The sequence below is a fragment of the Chiroxiphia lanceolata genome, chromosome 17, assembly GCF_009829145.1.
Source record: "Chiroxiphia lanceolata isolate bChiLan1 chromosome 17, bChiLan1.pri, whole genome shotgun sequence".
Lineage (NCBI taxonomy): Eukaryota > Metazoa > Chordata > Aves > Passeriformes > Pipridae > Chiroxiphia > Chiroxiphia lanceolata.
The window spans coordinates 156363-176493 of NC_045653.1; the positions used below are offsets into that span (position 1 = coordinate 156363).

The 20131-nt window shown below is 56.8% G+C and overlaps 1 protein-coding gene across 1 annotated transcript in view; it reads left to right on the forward strand.

Annotated features, from left to right (window-relative positions):
• EPB41L1 (erythrocyte membrane protein band 4.1 like 1) overlaps window positions 1–20131 on the forward strand; it is a 67757-nt gene that overhangs the window by 19192 nt on the left and 28434 nt on the right. The window contains 3 exon segments of the mRNA XM_032705287.1: window positions 18180–18372; window positions 19011–19122; window positions 19125–19174. Coding sequence (XP_032561178.1) covers window positions 18199–18372; window positions 19011–19122; window positions 19125–19174 — 336 coding nt within the window. The 5' untranslated portion in view covers window positions 18180–18198.

Genomic DNA, 20131 nt, shown 5'->3' on the forward strand with positions numbered 1-20131 from the left:
AGGCACAGGGTCTGCTGTCAGATCCTGCCATGAGGATCTGTCCTTGATGCGCCTGTTGCTCCTGAGTGGCAGAGCTGCCACACTGCTGGTGAGATCCTGTGGTCTGGGATGAGTTTTGGCGTCCCTGTGAACCTGCAGGCTGGTGTGGCTGTACTGGCACAAAGGTGCTGCATGGCAGTGTCCCCAGTCAGGGAGGGGACTGGTGAGCAAGCAGGGATGGCTCTCAGGGAGTCAAGGCTCTACCTGGGAGCAGGGGATGGTTTTCCACCACTGGTGACAGGGAGACACTTCTGCTTGTACTACCGAGTAGGTGTCACAGGGAAGGAGCTGAAGTGTGAGGCAATTGGACTGAAAATGGAGAGCTCTGGAATAGCATCAGCCCCATGGCACCTCCCTGAGACTCCGGAGTTGCTACCCTGGCTGAGCTGGGCAGGTGCAGGCAAGGCCCTGACGGTGCTGAGGGCATCAATAAGGCTTGGCTTCTTTAGGTGAGACTGGAGGGACCCATGGGTGCCAGGGAAGGTGGAGAAGTCCCCAGAGCACTAAGCAGGCAGGTTGTGTATGCCCTGAAGATGATGTTGCAGCACCCAGGCTCAGTGGTGGCACGTGACGTGCTGTGGCAGTGCTGCTGGTCCCATCCTATGTGCTCCAGGGGAGCCTGTGGGTGCAGGGAGAGAAACCAGGGACAGGGGGACTGGAAGCTGCAGCGTGCACTGGCTCTTTCATCTCACAGTCGCATGGTGTCTGGGCTGCCCTTCCATGTGGAGAGGCACAGACTGTTAGCAGGGGCTGAATCACTGCTCTCCTGGCTCACCTGCTGCGAGATCTTGCTTTTCCACATTAGTGAGGTTGTGGAAGGTGTTTCTTGGCTTCCAAGGAGTCACAGCAACTTATTCCTGAACCTATTTACTCAGCTGGGGCACGTCATTCAAAATCTTGTTCAAAATGGCCCCAAATTTCCCAGGTCTTGCAAAAGGACTGTGTCCTGCTGTGCGAAGGGGAGCAGGAAGGAGAATGCTCTGCCTTTGCATTCTGGCAGGCTTGGAGGAGGAGGAGGCACCTCAGTTCTGTCCCCTTGGGATACAGCAGAGGTCATGCTCCTCTTCCCTGTTTTTTCCTGGTGCCAAAAGGGCTGGGGCCAGAGCGCAGCAGGAGCAAAGTGGAAGGAGGGTTGGGTCTCTCAGGACAGACTCTGCCTCAGCTGCTCTCGGTGCTGCCAGCCGAGCTAAGCGGTGGTGAGTTGCCATCTCTGCCTGACTCCAGGCTGGCTCGAGGGACAACTCCCTGCCAACTTGTTGGCTTCTTTTTTCCCCCTCCAGCTTTCTCCTGATTCGTTTTTGACATGTGGCACAATGCCTCTGGAGCCACCGGGATTCTGATCTCAACTCCCAGGGTGTAGTTTTGTGAAATAAGCTCAGGCTGCTTTATTAACTCTGGAGCAGGGGATGGCACCGTGGGCAGCAGGTCACTGTCCATCCCCCACAGGAGATGCCAGGGGAACACAGAGCATTTGTGAAGAGAGGCACTTTGCTGCCTGTCAGCTGTGTGTGCAGAAGGCCAGCATCCTGCTCTGGGGTCAGATGTCTCTGCAATGCCTGACTTGGGCATGATGAGCAAGCAGATGTCTGGGCTGTTGGCAACTGCTGACATAATGTAAATACATAATTGCCCAAACAAGGATTGAACACTTGTCAGTTAAGGCTGAACTAGCTGCAGCAGAGCAGCTTCACCAGCCCATGCAGGGAGGTGGGATAGCCTCACACTGCCAGCTCCTTCCACGTGGTGGATTCCAGAGCTTTTGGAGGCGTTACACAGGACCACTGCACTCGTTTGAGTGTGTTCCCACAGGATCATCCCATCTTTGGTGTCTTTGCTTTCCTTTTTTTCCCGAGCTGACCCAATTCTTCACTGGGCAGCTCCAGCCCTGGCTGTCATACTCTGTGTCAATGATGAACCACTGTCTGCTTCAGTGGCTGCCTCAGCCCTGCATTTGGCTCCTTTTCACCAGCTTGGCATCCATTGGGAACTCCAGGTCTGGTCAGTGGAGCTGAACATACAGCTCAACCGCCTGAGCTTGCCAGCTGGCTTGGGGCTGGCGAGCAACCACCTGTTTGGACAAAAGTGTCTGAAGTCACCATCAAAGCTCTACAGTGAATTAAGGGACTCTCCCCAGGAACGGACTGATCCAGCCAGCCTGGATGAGCCCTTCCTGCCCTCCATGGCCAGGCAGGCTCTGGACTAGACCCATCACCTGTGCAAGAAGGACAGGAGTGGATGTGTCTCTGCTGAGAACAGCCTCCCATGGTCAGTCCACTGGCAGGTTCAGACCTCATCGCTCTTCCCTACTTTAATTACAGAATCATTAAGGTTGGAAAAGACCTCCAAGATCATCAAGTTCAATCTTTGACTGAATCACCACCTTGTCACCCAGCCCAGAGCACTGAGTGCTGCGTCCAGTCATTCCTTGAACGCCTCCAAGGATGGTGACTCCCACCACTCCCTGGGCAGGCCCTTTCCAATGCCGACCACCCTTTCTATGAAAAAATTCTTCATGGAATGTTCAACCTGATGTTAAACCTGAACCTCCGATGGCACAACTTGGAGGCTGTGTCCACTTGTCCTGTCACTTGTTCCCTGGGAGCAGAGCCCAACCCCCACCTGGCTCCACCCTTCTGTCAGGGAGTTGTAGAGAGTGTAGAGGTCCCCCCCGAGCCTCCTTTTCTCCAGGCTGAGCCCCTCCAGCTCCCTCAGCTGACTTCTCATCCAGCTTGTGCTCCAAACCCTTCCCCAGCTCTGTCTCCCTTCTCTGAACACACTCCAGCCTCTCAATGTCTTTATCGAAGTGAAGGGCCCAGAACTGAACACAGGACTTGGTGAGGAGCTGGCTCCTCCTGGTGCTGTGCTGCCATGGGGTGGGACAGCCATGGGGTGGTTGGCAGGACAAGGTGGCACAGCTCACCTGGGCCAGTGAAAAGCCCACTCACAGGCTGGGAAGAAAGGTGTCAGGTGAATACAGACTGCTCACATTATCCTTCATGTTGCTTACTGGGATGTTCTTGAGCTCATATCATCCTACTGGGCAGGAGAACATTGTGTTCTGTTAGTCTGACATCTCCTTTTCAACCACTCCTGGCAAAGAGTTGGGACATAGCAGGCTTGGAGGTGATGGGCAAAGGGTGAGTTGGGGCAGTGGGGCTTGTGAGACTGCATGTGTGCAAGGGGGGGACATGGATGGACGTGTGGTGTGAGGCTCACGGAGGTACAGAAGGACGATGCCTGCAAGCACCTTGTGGCTGCAGGGAGGATGGGATGAGGTAGTTGATGGTATCGGGGAGCAATAAAGCTTCTCCCAGCACCCCAGTGCCCTACTGCTCCTGTAGGAATTGAGTCCTGCCTGCAGGGTGCCCGTGCTCTTGTGCTTCAGTCCTTCCTGTTGTGTGCACGTGTGTTTGCTGGGCAGAGGAGCCAGGTGTGTAGGAATTGGAGGCAAAGTGCTTTACTGTAAATGAAGAACACCAGAAGAAATTGTGACTGTCTGGAAAAAGACCTGGAGGCTGAAACATCTGTCTGTGTGACTGACTTGAGGAACAAAGAGAAAATAGTGGGATGTAGAGAGGGGGCTTGAGACAAGTGTGTAGGGATGAGGGGTCTGAGAAAGTTTTGCACCAGACGATAAATCTTGGTGCTGCGATCCCAAAGCTGTGCTGTCCCAGCTAAGAAGGACCTGCAGGAGCCAGGCTGAGAGGAGAAGTGAACCCCAGGGTCCATCCAGCTACAGGCAGCAAGGGCAGGTAGATCAGACCCTCAGGGAACAGCCAAGATGCTGAAGGCAGGAGGAGGAACCAAATGCATCCGGTTTGAGCCCAGCAGCGCTCTGTGCCCAGCTACCTCTGCCTGCTGGGTTCTGCTCTTTCAGGCTGAGCCGAGAAGAGCTGCTGGGCCTGGCACAGGGGCTGCAGGGACCTCCCTGAGCAGCTTTGCCGTGCTGCACTGGCTCTGGAGGTCTGCTGCTCTTGAGGACCTCCACATCACTGCTGGGAAGGACCAAGGCTGGAACCTGATGGACCTGAGCAGGCACTTCCCCATTGGGGTGGAGGCAGGTCCTGGTGATTGGATGGTGGCTACAGAGAGCTGTTGTCCTGGGCTGAGTGACCCACCCTGGGTGTTGCCTTCTCTGGGTAAGGCTGAGCTGCCACTGATACTGGATCTGCAGGGTTGGTACTGTGGAGGGGTCATGGTGGCCTGGGGACAGTGGGAAGCTGTGAAGCTTGAAATAGTGGGAAAGCAGAAGGAGCTCTGCCCTGGCTGCTCAAGACAGGGACAACCACAGCCCAAAACTAGGGGGAAGGAGGTTTGGTGAGATGATGGAGAACACCTCTCTAATGGGATGAGGATAAAGCCCTGGCGCAGGTGACTGTGTGTGAGAGGAGTTGCAGAACCACAGAATGGTTTGGGTTGAAAGGGACCTTAGAGCCCATCTTGTTTGGAATCCACTGCAATGGACAGGGACACCTTCCACTAGACCGGGTTGCTCCAAGCCCCATCCAAGCTGGCCTTGAACACTTCTGGGGATGGGGCAGCCACAGCTTCTCTGGGCAACCTGTGCCAGGGCCTCCCCACCCTCACAGGGAAGAATTTCTCCCTAACATCCAATCTAAATCTCTCTTCTTTTAGTTTGAAACAGTTGCTCCTTGTCCTGTCATTGTTTCTCCATGTAAAAAGTCTCTCCCCCTGTTTTTTATAAGCCCCTTTTTGGTACTGGAAGGTGATTTAAGGTCTCCCCACAGCCTTCTCTTCTCCAGGCTGAACACCGACAGCCCTTTCAGCCTGTGTCCATAGCAGAGGTGCTCCAGCCTTCAAAGATCTCTGTGGCCCTGGGAGAGGAGACTTATCCCACTCTCCTCTCCATCACAGTCACTGTTAAAGGCTTGTCAGGCCGGTATGGGTGGAGCTGCTCCCTGTGTTGAGCTGAGTGCTTTAAATGATCTTTTGAAGCATCATATCCCTTCGCAGTGGGGGGCTGCTGCTGCCCCCCCGGGCCCGCAGAGGCATGGGGAGGCTGGTGGTGGCTGGATGAGGTTGGCAGAGCTCCCTTGTAGGAGGTTGCAGGGCCCGGGGCTCCTGCATCAGCTGCATCCAGAGCCTCACCTGTGAGTCAGTGTGTGGCTTATGATGATTCAACAGCAGCGCCCGCAAGACAGCCACGGGCTGGCGCAGGGCTGGGATTAATGGTCTGGAAGGAGGGCAGTGTGGGAGGAGGGAGAGAAGATGTTTTCCCTCATCAGCATTTCCTAAGTCTGTCAGGTATGTCAGCCCCGAGCTGGAGAGATGTCTCAGCTTGCAAAGGAAGCTCCAGCTGTGGTCCCCTCCCTGGCAGCACCTGGGCACAGGGTTTGGTGCCCTGGAACCTTGGCAAGCTGTTGGCTGCACCCAGCCATCACTGTCCTAACGTGAGAGCACCATCCCTGCTTGGCTGGACCTCCTGGAAGCTCGTGACATGCTGCTTCGGGCACAGGCAGCCCATGCCATGCCTGACCCGACCTGGCAGGAGAATAAGGTGGCATCCCTCCCAGAGGAGGCATCTCAGGAGCTGGGGGCTCCTGATTGAGCAGGTGTTTCTGTAATTCTCATTGAAGGTGAGGGTCTCCTCCCTCCCTTTTCCAGGGATGACCCCAGCACATCTGGCACAACTGTAAATCATAGAATCCCAGAATCCAGCCCCTGCTTTCCTTCTGAAGGACTTTTGCAGACTATGTGTTCCTGCAGCAAACTGAAACCTGATGGGGGGGGGGGGGGGTTGTGTTGCATTTTGCAAGTCATTGAGGAGTTTTCAGTTTGTCCCCAGTTTGGGTGTCCATAGCGTCCAGGCACTGGTTGCCAAAGGCTGAATTCTCCCCAGTTCTGTGGGGACACAAATGCTATTGCTGTAAATTTGTACAGAAGTGAGACTGGTGAAGTATTTCTTAGCAGAGTTGAGCCAGAGCCAGGTAGGAAAGGTTGTTCAAGTCTGTGACCTCTTGCCCTCTATCTCCACCAAGGCTGCTTTGGGGCAGCCTGAGGTGCGGATCTGGCCGCCCACGCCATGGTCCTTCCCAGCGCCTGTTAGCCCAGGCTCCTGGATGCTATCCTGGCTCCTGCTCAGCCCTGGGAATTGTTCAAGCTCCTTTGACACCTTGTCGATTCTTTTGCGTATCTGCGAGATGCTTCGGAGGATGGACATTTCCAGTTCCAGTTTCCCTGCAGCAGCTGGGCCACACATGTATTTTAGGACTCAGGTGTGGTGAGTAGGCACTGCAGTACTGGGCACTGTGAGCACCTCTGGAGACTGGGCTCATGGTGGCTTTGGGACTCAGACCAGCTGAAGTGCGGGTACAGGGAGAGCACTGGGTGCAGGATAGTGACAACTGCACTGATGTGTGTAAAACATACATTATATATACATCCTGAATAGAAATCAGGCAGGGGAAGCAGCCTGGGCAGGGCTAATCGCTGCTGAAAGACACCAGGAACACCTGAAGGATATAAGCAGGAGAGAATCGGAGTAAATCCATCCCTCAGAACTGGTTTGTCTGGTGTGTAGGCACTTCTGATGTTGCACCACAGCTTAAGCTAGGGCAGGGCTGGGGAGAGGGGGGTCCCAGCTCTTGGGGGATGCAACTTGGGAAGAATACAATGGAGAGAAGAGTACGACTGAGAGCATGTGGGGCTCATAGAGTTGAGCATGGGGCAGCTCTGTTCCTACTCCTCCAGGCTTGCTGGCATGGCCTGTCCCCTCCCTGTCTCCTCCATGGAGGGTGGCAAGGGCAGGGGGCCCTTTCCTCCCTGCCCTTGAGGCTTATCCTGTGCAATGAAGCCCTGGTCAGGTGAAGTGATGCTCCTCACAGTGAGTGCCTGCCAGAGTCCTGGGTCTGGCCAGCACATCTCCTGGTGAACTTCAAGGGGGTTGTCCAAAAAGTCTTTGGGGACTCCAGGTGCTGGAGTACTGTCCGAGATAAACTGGAAAACATAAGGATAGATGGCAGTGAGCTTGGCTAGTGTGGAAGTCCTGAAGGCTCCCTGAGGAGTGGGGCACCCACTGTCCAATGGAACCCAGGGGCATGGCACAGCATGCCCTGCTTCTGGGGTGGTGGGAGGCAGGACCCTGGTGTGGGCAGCACTGGGGGGAATCTGAGTTGGTTGGGGGGTTCCCTGCAGTGCAGTTTCAGTCCTGGGGTAGGTACCTGAGGTACCTTCTCCTCTGCACCGTTTGTTTTCTCTGCTGTAGCCCCAACTCTACCTGCATGGCCCAAGTCCCTGCTGTGTCACAGTGTCTCGGGGTGTCCTCTGCATGGAAGGTCAGAGCCAATGTAGGAAGCCCATGTGCTGCTCCCCACCCCGCTGCAGCTCTGAGCTGACTTGCTCTTTCTTCTCCCTTCTCTGTGATCCCTTTTCCATCTTTCTGCCCTTTAAAACCTTTGTCTCTTATCTCTGATAATTGCCTGCAAGGCCTGAGCATCCCTGAGGCCTCAAGCTGTCCTTGTGTTGGCAAAAAGCTAAAAAAAATCTCCTTTCTCCTATGCCTGGGCAGTCACAGAGGGTCCGCGTCCTTCTCTGCAGCAGCCTGGGATCCACCGTGCTGTGGTACCGGGGAGATGTTTCCATGCATAACAGGGGGTTCCTTCTCATCTGTACTACAGATCCTTCTTGGGGTTGCAGGTCTTCTCTCATGGACAGGCTGCTCCCTGGTGTTCCTGTCCTAGTGGAACCAACCTTGTCCTGTGGGTCTGTGCCCTTGTCCTGTGGGTCTGTGACTTGCTCCTTAGTGGGATGTGTAATCCCAGGATTGTGCTGTGTTGTGCGTACTTTTGTTATTCGGTACCATGTGGGAACACTCTGGGGTTTTTTAGGGTCCTGATTCTGCTTCAGTCTGTCACCAGTGGGGATAGGGCTCATGGCTGTGTAGCCACAGGGGTGCTGTTGGTCCCCTCTCACCAACAAATGTTCCTTGTGGCTGAGAGAGGGTCAAATGGGGAGGAACCAGAGGGAAGCCTGCACTGGTTGCTTTAGGTGTTCAGAAAGCATGAGCCAGGCATCCCAAAAGTGGGGAACTGGGTTGAACCCAACAAATATTCAATAACAGCCCCTCCAATGCTTGGTTTGAGGTAGGTGCCAAGGACGGAGCTGAGCTGATGTTGACAGGGACACGTGGTCCAAATAGGGTGTTTTGGGAAAAGACTGTTTTGGGCATAGATCAGCTGTACCATGCCATAGCCCCTGACCCTTCAAATCCTCCCTCCTCCTGCTTGGACTGGGGAGGGAATTAGGAGCACATGTGGCCATGGTGTCCCCATGTCACCAGGGTTGCCAGCAGGTGCCTCTGATGGCAGGAGGTTATGAGGAATGATGAGCCCTCACTTGGATTTAAACCCTGAGGATTAATGACATGTTTTCCCCTATGCCTGTCCTTCCGTGCCCTCTCAGGGGGCTGCCAGGCCAAAAGAGGCAGCTGGATGCAGGATGAGGCCAGTCCCAAATACCAACATCCAGTGCTGGGATGTGCCAGTGCTATGTGCCCAGTTTGGATGATATTTTTCAATTGATTTTCCCACCTTTCCAGGCAGGAATTGGCTTTGCCAGCCCTCCCCTTCTCCCACCTCAGCTTAATTTCTACCAAATAATCAGAAACATGTTGATGCTTGAAATCAGAGGCTCTGTCTGGGATGGAGGAGATGTTGAATCAGCTTGTAGCTTGAACTGCTCTGTGCAGCAGCCACCACCCTGCCTTCCTTCAGGTTCCCAAATGCCTCCAAAAGAATGCATGGCAGCCAGCTTTGCCAAGGTGGTGGTGGGAGGATGAGACCGATGCCCCTCCACCCCCACAGCATCCTCCACTGGGATCCAAGGACTTATTGGAATGCTGAACTAAAACCTAGGCCCAGCTTAGCCGTGACCTCTTCCAGGACTTGAGCTGTGTCCCACTGTAGTCCAAGGGAGCTGGCTCCGTTTCCCTGCCTGAGTCACCAAATCGTGCTCCAAGTGGCAGTGGAGGATGCAGATGGTCCCCTCCTCTACTGGGTAGGATCACAAGGATATGAGGAAACCGTGTCATGGGGTCAGCAGGAGCAAGGAGGGACTCTCCAACAGCACTGTCTTTGCAGGAGCTGGCTCAGTGCTTGCTTAGGGGGCATCTCTCTGGCAGGGGGGGCGCGTGTCTGGAGTCCTCAAGCTGCTCCTTGTGCCAGGAGGCACTTTGGTGTGTTTTTTTGTTGGGTGAGGAGGTGCAGGATCAGGATCAGGCCACGAGCCACATCTCCATGGGATAACTCAGGCATTAGCTGGGTCCTTGCTGAGCCCAATGGCACGACAGCGGTTGGGGGTCTCTTCTGGGGGTGGTCCTGTGGCTTGATATCTTTCTGCTGGCCCGAATCCTGCAGTGAAATGCAAGACGAAGATCTCTCGGGCTCTGTCTCTCCCTCTGATGTGCTACCTGAGTTAGCCTGTGCCACCCTGAGAGGGGTTGTTTCTCCTCAGATAAGTGAGGGAACTTGTCCATGGGGTGACCTTCCCCTGCTCCCAGCAGAATGTGCCATCCTTGGCCACTGACAGGCTTCTGCTAAGAGGGTGGAGCCAGGCTCTGCCTCAGCAGTGCCCAGGAACAGACCCAGGGTACATGGGCACCAAACTGACACGCAGGAGGAGCCCTCTGAGCATCAGGACACACTTTTCCACTGTGAGGGTGGCTGAGCACTGGTGCAGGTGCTCAGGGAGGTGGTGGAGTCTTCATCTGTGGAGAGACTCGAAAGCCACCTGGGCACATCCTGGGCAACCGGCTCTGGGTGGCCCTGAGGGAGCAGGGACTGGGCAGGGTGACCTTCAGAAGTGCCTCCAACCTCACCCAGCCTGTGATCCAGTCCCTGAGCACAGCCTAGTCGCCTGGGCAGTGTGCATGGGGTTCAGCACGGTGCAGTGGGGTCCTCGATGGGCTTAGAACAAGCACTGATGCCACAGGGCCCAAGTGCCAGCAGGACCTCTTTGAAACCTGTTGCTGTTCAGGTCTCCCCAATCCATTTGCACCCTGTGGGTCTCACCAGTCATGGAACCACTGAGGTTAGAAAGGAACTTTTAAAATCATTGATCCAGTACTGCAAAGACCACCACTAAACCATGTTCCCAAATGCCTAATGTGTCTTTTAAATCCCTCCAGGGATGGTGACTCCTGGTGTGCCGGTGCCTGACCACCCTTTCCATGAAGATTTTGAAGCCAAGAAGGGCATTTCTGTAGGCACTTCTGCAGTTAGTTGGTAGTGGATGCAGTGGGTCCCTCGCACTCTGACACCCCAGGGCCTGAGCCCCTCTTTCTGGGTCCATCATTGCTTCTTGCCAGGGATGGAGGGAAAATCCTTCCTGCCCTTGTTTTCCTTAGGCTGCCTGATGGACCCAACTCAGGGTCGCTGTTCAGTTGTGGATGCTCAGAGATGGGTGATGTCAGCCTGAACAGTGAAGAGCAGCCAAGAACTGAATAGCCCCCAGCCCCAAACCCCTATGGCTTCACCCTCATGGAGAGGGGGTAAGGGGGAGATTCAGGGCCTGGAAATGCCACTGAGGACACTTAGGCTGCCGACGCTGGGAGTCCCTTACAGGGGCATTCGTGAGTGCTGCTCACATGGGAGCTGCAGAGGCCAGGGAAGCTGCAAGCCCCACTGGTCCCTGGCCTGCCGAACTCATGGGATTGTACTGCCAAGGTCGGGGGTATCCGGTACGGTGCAAACAGACCAGGCAATGATTTCAGAGGAGGGGAGCTGCTGGGAATGATGGGATTACTGATTCTTCCTTGCTGCAGATTCTGTGTTTCAGAGGAGATCCCCCTGGGCTGTCCCAGTTCAGTGGCTCAGGAGTCCCTGTGCCAGGTGACCAGCCCTGAGGAGGGCTCATGGGGAGGTCTCTCGGGGCTCTGACCTAGTCCCTGCCCATCTGGTTCCCCCGGGGCAGATGTTCTTGGGTGAGGGGACAGTCCTTGAGCATCCCAACCCATGGGTACTGCTTGGAGAGCTCATACTGATGAGCAGCTGGGCAGTTGGGGCTGAATGGCGGTTTCTCCCTCTGCATCCAGCACTGTCACCCGCACGGGGGGGTGACTGTATCCTGACAGCCGGAGCCTGCCGGGAGCCTCCCAGCAAGTCCCAGACTTTGTCTGGCTTGTGCTTCTTCCCCTGTGGTTCTTGATGGCTTGGTGTACCTGGGAGTTTCCATCAGTATGTGTCCAAACTACACTGTGGTGGGTCCTACCTGGACACTGCTGCTGCCAGCAGGCTGCCCACACCTGGTCAACATAACCCAGCCCCCTGTGCCAGCCCCCATGGGCTACCTGGGTCCGGCGTGTTGGGCAGCACCTGCTGTCTGGCCAGTGTCCCTGTGGATGTTCATGCCTGTGCTCTGACTGTCCCCACTGCCTGCTGATGGCAGGATCATTCCCTCTGCACAGCAGGTCAGTGCTGGGCTTCCTGGACCTCCTGTGCTGCCGTGTTGCAGGGTATGAGCACCCCTGCAGTGCGTGGTCCAGTGCTTGCTCTGTGGTGTTGTCCCTTCCAGGGGACAAAGGAGGGATGAGGAGCTTCATGCCCTGGAGAAGGGATGTGCTGGGTGTCACACTTGGCACTTCCCCCTGGACGGGCTGATGAAAGAGCTTTTGTTGAGCCCCTGCTGCTGGGACATCTCAGAGCAGACTGGTGCTAACACGGTGCTTGGGGATGTGGTTTGGAGGGTCACAGTGTTTGCTGCCACAAGACCCATGGAAGGGATGAGTGGGATGCAGGACTGTGCCAGGTTAACTGGGGTGAAGATGTACAGTGGATCCAGTTCCCATGCAGGAGCTGAGCTCTCCTTCCCTGCCAGGACATACACGGGGAAGGATCCTTGCAGGAGTGCAGTCTGGTGCCTGCCTGGGATGAGTCAGGTGTTTGCAGGCAAGGGAGGTGATGGGGCTGGTGCCAGCATCCCAGTGGGACCCTCCCACCATGCAAAGGGCACTGGTGCAGGCACAGAATGGCTGGGAGTGGGGAGCCTGGCAGATGGGCTGGGAAGGCAGCCCAGCTCCCAGCCAGCTGCGGCTGCAGTGCACATCCATCCGTCACTGCGGGGGTGGGGCGGGAAGAGGCGGCTCTGTATAAAGCACTGCCTCGGACGCAGCGACAGCCCAGCAGGATGAGCCATGCTGGAGCCATGGGGAGCTTGCACCAAGGTAGGGCCCCACCATGGAACGGTCACTGCGCAATTGCTCGGCACTGCTGCTGATGCTCTGGGCTTTAGCCAGCAGTGGGTGCCCTGGGGAGAGCTGGGTGGGATGCAAGTCGTGGAGCCTGGGAGGGGAGATGATTGGACTTGCTCTTAGAGGTCTTTTCCAAACTTAGTGATTCTATGACAGGGCACTTTTACAGCTGGGAAACGCTCAGGGCACTGCAGATCTCTGCCTCTGCCAGTCACCGGTGAGTATAAGTGGGGTTCGTTCTTCAGGAGCTGGGGATACTCTCTGTTTCTGATCCCCTGCTTCACCATAAATAGCTCATGTGATTCTCTGGCCCTGCTGCAGAGCAGCACAGGAGAGCTGGGCTTCGCTGCAGAGCATTTTGGGGATTTGCATGTCCTGTGCCAGGAGATAAGTGCTTGGGGGCAGCAGGGCTCAGGTTGGCAGCAGGGCTCAGTAGGGGCAGTGGGGCTCAGGGTGCCTATATTGCCAGGGCTTTGGGGCTATTTTCCCCTGTTTACTCTTTCTGTGTCCCCAGAGGATCCCCAGGACTCTCGCCAGGCTCCTCTCAGGTTTCCAGGATGGCTGCAAGGCATGCCTGTGCTCCTGTCCTGCCTGTCCCCTGCCAGCTCAGCCCCTGCCCCATCAGGGGTGCTGAGTGCCACAGCCTGGTTGAGCACCTCTGTCCTTGGGGGCTGGCAGTACCTGGACCCCGGACCTTTGTCACACAGCCACTGCCACCCCTGCAGGGTGCTCCTCATCTCCGTCTGTCTCTGCAGCAGCCATCTGTCCCACAGCACGGTGGGGAGCTTGCTGCAGGGGATCAGCCCTATGGGCCCTCATGGTAGTGAGGCAGGAGGGTGCTGGGGTGTCATTCCAGCTCTTGTGGACCCTAGTTATGCTAGAGCCTGCAAGGCCCTGTTCAGGCACTCAGCATGGAGCTGGATCTGCCCAGGACTTGTGATGGTCAGAGGTTAAACCTCAGGGATGGGCAGCAGCCTTGGCAGAGAGTTGGGGGGGGAAACAGAGCCAAGTAGCAAAGGGGGGATGGTCAGCCCTGGAAACCATCCTGGCAGCTGGGAGTGACTGGGCAGGGGAAGGGGAGAGCGGCTGCAGCAAAACCGGCTTGGAGGTGGCAGGGAAGGGAAGGTTCTGAGTGCGGAGCATTTTGGACGCTGGAGGCAGGATGTGCTGGGGAAGTGCTGGGCAGAGCATCTGGGAAAGCTGTGAATCCATACTCTGACTTGAAAGGGGAGGAAAGAGGAAAACACCAAGGGAAGGAGGAGCAGGCAGGGAGATGAGGGGAGGAGATTCCAGGCTTGACAAGCAGGTCTGCCTCTGATCCTGCTAAGGCTTTCTTTGCAGTCGCCATTCCCACGTGCCTGTTCCAGTAGCCTGGAGCTCCTTTCAGCTCCAGCCATTTCCCCTTAGGAGAAAACCCCCAGTCCATAGGGGTCCAGCGGCAGCAGAATTGAGCCAGCCCTTGCTGGAAACTGGGCTTGTGCTGAAACGTGGCCTTACTGAAAACTGGGTGCATGGCACCGGGGCCGGTGGGTGCAGAGGAACCCTTCGGCCATCATCCTGCACAGGGAAGGGTCTGGGGGGACGGTGTCGGCTGCCTCCTGCCTTCTCCAGCTGCGCCAGGCAGCTGCCAGCCTCAGCATGGGAGCTGCTCCAGCCTGACTGCACTCCGAGGGGACATGCACGAGCAAGGCTAGGTACTGGAAGGGCTGGGGCAACCTGGTAAAGGCTGGCACCCAACGGAATTGGGTCCTGCTCCTTCTGTGGGAAATATTTAGAAAAAATTATTTGGGACAGCATCTCTACTTGTCTCTACCCAGTTCGCTGCAGTTGTGGTGTATATCTCTTTAAAGGTTTGTGGTGGAAATCGTCAGTGAAACTATCCCTTTGGCAGTACGCTGGGACCTGTGTCCTTTCTCAACCCATAGTCCCCCACACCAGAGTCTCCTGCATGGGGTGGGCAGCAGAAGCTGAGTTCTGCATCCAGAAGGTGCTGTGTGATGGGCAGCACTCCGCGGCTGCTGCGTGCTGTCTGAGGTTTGCTTGCCACCTCCACATGAGGGCAGCTCCTGCCTGAGCACCCAGAGCTGCTCCCATGATAACCCGCATCTGTTTCTGGAGCTCTCGAATGCCACAGAAAGGCCATGGGGAAAAAAGTGGGGAGAAGGGGCTGAGGCAGTTGCAGTGGTTGCCTCACTGTGAATCTCAGGTCCCTTCAGAGCCTGCAGGTGCCTCAGGGTGCTGAACACTCCCAGCCTGGCACAAGGGACATTTTGGGTGCTGGTGGTCATGTTGACCTTGGTGTCCTCCCACAGCCCCGGGAGCAGATGACCAGGCTTCCATGGAGGGTGGCAGCATCCTACTGCTGGCCAGAGCTCTAGGGGCTGGTGCCACCATCCCCAGGGGCTTGGTGCTGCCAGGCTGGTGCTGACCCTCAGTACCAGCCAGCCTGAGCCCCCTGGCTGCCAGTAGCATTGGGGTGAGTGGCAGTGCTGGCAGAGCCCTGATTCCGTGCTCCCGACCTCTCCACTCAGCCACACTGTGGGCAGGGAACCCTGAGCAGCAGCGCTGCCCACACGGCTGTGGCACCCACACCCTCCAGCCCCTGAATGCGGCCATTGTGGCTGTGCCCAGGAGCGTGGCAGTGCCCAGTGTGGCCCCTCCATTGGGGCTGTGCAGCTGCAGGGCCTCAGCTGCAGCAGTGTCATGCCCAGGGCCACTGCCCCACTGCCAGCCCCAGCTCCACTTGGGCCAGCTCCCTGACCCTCATACCCCAGCAAGGATCCTATGTGGGACTGGAGTCTCCCCACTATGGCTGCAAGGTGAGAGACTGAGGGGCTCCCTGCTCTCCTGAGCCCATCCAAAGTTGGAGGGGCTTGATCCTCCCCCCTGTGTTCCACACTGCTGGGGCAGGAGCAATGCCACAGGGATGGGCCTCAGTGGGCCCTTTCTGGACTGGGATCCATCGGAGCTGGGGTTTGCCTCTGTGGCTGTACAGAGCCCTGTGTCTCTGCCCAGGCGCAGAGACACGTGGTGCTGCAGGGAGGGAAGAGCATGCAGTGGAATACTGGACCAGGGAAGGGGGACGGTGGCCAGGGTTTCAAAGCAGGGTGGCAGGAGAAGCAAGGTCATGGTGCGAGCAGGGAGATGGTCCCTGGGGGTTTGCCAGCTCCTTTACCAGGGGTCTGCCACCCCGGCACTGCTGTGTTGTGCTCTCACGGGCTTCAGCTGGTAGTCAGGGTCCCTAGGTCAGGTTCCTTGCTTGGAACTGGAGCTTAATATGCAAAAGTAGGTCTGGCTGGGCAAGATGGGATGAATTCCTAGCCTACTACCCTTAAAAGAAGGCCTCATTTCCTCAGGGATCAATGCTTCCCACTGCAGAAAAAAAGTAGTTTGGAAGAAAGTTTACAAACCTTGAGTGAAAACCCAGCGTGTTTTTGGCCTGAAGGGATGGTTATCATTTTAGAGATTTCATATTGATTAAAAAATTCACGCACTGAGATCCAGGCAGAAGCACTTAGAAATGATCCACACAGGGATTGGAGCTGGGAGCATGCAACTGCTTGAATTTGCAGTGGAAAAACAGCAGCCCTGTTTTCTCTGTGGAAAAAAACCAAACCACTCGTGACCCTTGAAAGCTTCTGGTGCCCTTGGCCAAGCAGTGGGGTCTGTCAGGAGGAGCTGAGCTAATGCTGCTCAGGGGCCTGTGGCAGGTTGTCCTGTTTGTCATGGCCAGAAGAGTGTGGCCCTGGGGCAGGGTGGTGAAATCCTGGGCCTGTTGGTGTGAACAGAGTCCCTCTGTGGTGACCACACAGCCAGCATGGCCAGCAGCAGTGTCACTGACCTGCGTGCATGGAAGGGGGATGCTCCCAGATGATCCTGCACTGCCGAATCTGGTGGCAGGAGGCACAGGCTGACTCCTCTGTCTTCTCTGTCACCTCCTCTCTGTTCCCTCTCACCCCTGGAGTCAGTTTTAGCCATTTTTATGGGTAAGGTTTCACATTTTCCCACTGCTGAGGACACCTGAAGGGCAGTGGAGGGACAGGAGCTGTGGCGTGGGATGGGTTTGCTTTGTAACAGACAGTCAGCGAGTCCGTGGGTGACACCGAACTGAGCCTGAGCAGTGCATCAGATTCACCAGGGATGTGGCATCCAGAGGGACCTGGGCAGGCAGGAGGAGTGAACTCATGTGAACCTCATGCAGTTCAACCAGGCCGAGTGCAAGGTCCTGTATCTGGGTCAGGGCAACCCCAGCATCAGCACAGGCTGAGGGCTGGTGGGTTGAGAGCAGCTCTGGGGAGAGGGATTTGGGGGTCCTGGTGGGTGACAAATTGGATGTGACTTGGCCATATGTGCTGGTACCAGAAACCAGTCCTAGGCTCACCCCACACTATGGGCAGCAGGTGAGGGTGGGGTTCTGCCCCTCTGCTCTGCTTAGGTGTCCCCACCTGCAGTGCTTCCTCCAGCTCTGGGGTCCTCAGCACAAGTACATCAACCTGTTGGAGCAAATCCAGAGGAGGCCACGAAGATGATCCGAGGGCTGGAGCCCCTCTGCTCTGGAAGCCAGGCTGGGAGAGCTGGGAGTGTTCACCTGGAGAAGAGAAGGCTCCAGGGAGACGTTAGAGCCCCTTCCGGTGCCTGAAGGGGGCTTATAAGAAAGATGGAGAAAGACTTTTTACAGGGTCTGGAGTGACAGGACAAGGGACAATAGCTTCCCACTGCCAGAGGACAGGATTGGATTGGATATTGGAAAGAAATTCTTCGCTGTGATGGTGGTGAGGCCCTGGCACAGGCTGGCCAGAGAAACTGTGGCTGCCCCATGCCTGGAAGTGTTCAAGACCAGGTTGGATGGGGCTTGGAGCAACCTGGTGTAGTGGAAGGTGTCCCTGCCCATGGCAGGGGTTGGAATTGGAATGGGGATCAGAAATATCCTGTGCGGGCTTACACACTCCACAAAAGTGCAGGTTTTATGGTGCTGCAGGCATTACTCAAGGGCTGCTGGTGTGGCTGCTCCGTGGGCAGGGTGGGTGATGTGACCCCAGGGAGATGCTGTGATTGAGCTGCCTCGTCCAGCCACAGCCTTCAGACACTCCAATGGGGGCAATCCCAGCAGATCTTGCACGGACTGATGGGGAGCTGGTGGGGCCTGAGCAACCTGAGTGATGGGTGGGTGTATGGTCCAGAGGGTGCTCCATGACCTTGGTGCATGGATCATCCCAGGAGCTCTTGCCAGCCCACACTACATTGGCATAAAAGGTTTCAAAAACATAAATGTTCTAAAACATGTTGCTGAGCACCCGGCATGGAAGTGCCTTCCCCTCGCTGTTCCTGGCCCTGGGTTTGCTTTTGCATCATGCACTGGGGCAGGCAGCTGGGGCTGGAGGCAGGAATCTCGCTGCTCCACAGGGTCCCACGCCGACCGTGGGAATAGTTTGTCATTTCCGTGTCAGTGCAGGGCTTTCCCCTGACCACAGCCTTGTTTTTCCTCCCACTCCTAAAAAACATGAGTGAAGGTACCTATGGGTGCAGGGCTGGGGGAAGCAGGGGGTCAGAGCCGCCCTCACTGCCCACTGTGAGTGCAGAGATGGGGCATGAGCCAAGCCCTGCCTGTGGTGGGTCCCTGTCACTGGGCAGCAGATCCATGAGTGGACAGGGAGCTGAGTTCTGGCAGAGTATCCATGCAAGAACGGGGACGCTGGGATCTGGCAATGGATCTGTGCATGGGCAGGGAGCCGCGGTCTGGCAGCGGATCCATGAGTGGACAGGGAGCCGGGGTCTGGCAGCGGATCCATGCATGCAGGCAGCGGGGCAGAGATGGGCTTGTCCAAGGCTCCCGTGCAGCCAGGGCATCCCAGCTGCTGGCTGCCTAGCCAACATCGTCCATGCCCCGTGTGACCCAGTGACCCCTCCTGTCTCTTCCATGGGTGGCGGTTGGCAGAGCGGGGTGACCAGAAGCCATGACAACGGAGACGGGCCCCGGGTCGGAGGTGAGGAATGCGCAGGAAGAGGCTCCGCAGCAGCAGCTGGAGGCAGCTGCCCACGGCCCCACCGCAGGCCCCAACCCCGCCGGCCGGGACAGCGACGCCAACGAGAAGCCCGGGGCACAGTCCGATGCCCGAAATATGGAGCCAGTGATTGGGTGACAGACGGGGTGCCACGAGAGGCAGGAGGGGGAGGCGCAGCAGAGGAGAGGGTGTGCCACCGCTCACTGCTGTCCTCACTGTGGCCTTGTTGCGGTGGGCGGGCTGCAGGAGCCCAGTGAAGGTGGGCACAGCCTTGTGCCCGAGGGGAACGCACTGGAGGGGAGCCCCCTCAGCCAGGGTGGTGGTGGCTCTGCCAGCTGCCTGCACGGCTACCCACACAGCTCCTTGCAGGGCAGGGCAGGACAGGCAGAAGGAGACATGCGGCAGCCTGGAATGCTGATGGGGCTGGGAATGGCAGTGCAGGTCGGGGCACAGGGAGGGAGCAAGTGGTCCCGTGTCCAGGGTTGGGAGCAGCGGCCGCAGAGTTGGCTGCAGAGTTGCCAGGGAGCTGAGCTGTTGGGCAAGGAGGTTTTGGGTGCTGAACTGACCCCAGGTGTCCATTTTCCAGGGACCCTGGCTTGTGCTGGCAGTGTGGGTTGGGAAAACTAGGCTTGACTGAGGACTCCTAAGAGGTCATCAGCCTCCCTGCCACCAGCTGCCCTCTTTCTGCCTGTGTGGAGGGCTTTCCCCTCTGTGTGTCATCCTGGAGGTGGTGCAAGGTAACATTCTGTGTCTCCCCATTCCAGGGCACAGACATGGAGGACAAGGACTACAGTGAGACAGATGGGCTCTCTGACAAAACAACCCCCAGCAAGACCCAGAAGTCACCCCAGAAAACCACCAAGAAAGTGAAGAGTGCCTGTGCAGGGTGACCCTGCTTGATGCCTCTGAGTATGAGTTTGAGGTGGAGGTGAGTCTTGGCTTTGAGGGGCTGTGCTAGCACCAAGGAGCGGACACTCTCAGCCCAAGGAATCTGCCCCAGCTCAGCGAGTCCCCATGTCAGGGCTCTGCAAGTAGCTTGTAGTACCTCTCTCCTAGGGAAAAAGTATCCACAGAAATAGCCATTTAAGTTGAAATTTCAACATAAGGAAAAAATCTGGAAAGACAGACTTCAGCCAGGGAATTTCAGCCCAGTGAAGACAAATTTGGCAGCTACTCACCACAAAAAACAATGTCTAAAATCGGAACTTATGGCTGGGTAGAGCTCTGCCTGACAGTGTGTGCACCACACACCCGGTGCCAGCCCGGCGCAGCACCTCCAGAGCACGGTTGTGTTGGCTTGTCCCATGTGGTGCAGGGGTTGTGTGTGCACACGGGTATCTGTACACGTGTTGGTGCAAGGAGGTGACATGCAAGGGCCCTCCTGGCTGCCCCAGGTGGTTTGTGTCCATCTTCTCTGTGTTCATCTTCTTCTCCCTTGCTGTCCCTCCCCGTGGAGCTGGTGGGCCAGTGAGCACACAGCGAGGTAGTGTCAAGTGTGTGCATGTGCACATGAGGGTGAACACATGTGGACATCCTTGTGGCTGCATCTTCGTGCATGCAGGCAGGGCAGGGTGCACAGGCAGGTGGCCCAGCACCCTGCTCTGGGTCTGAGGGCACCCGCTCGTTAGGCATCATCACCGGCACCTGGCAATGGGCACGCACGGGTATACGTGGGTGTGCACTGTTCCCTGGTAGTGAGTGTCACGGCAGGGAGGGACAGAGGGGACAGACACCGGGCAGTGCCTGCAGGGAGGAATGGAGGGGAGAGGTACCTGGCAGTGCCTGCAGTGAGGGATGAGGGAGCAGCTGTTCCATCTCCAGCACTTCCTTCTGTCTCCTACCTGCAGGCTGGGAAGGCAGCGCTGCTCCAATGTGCGCCATGAGC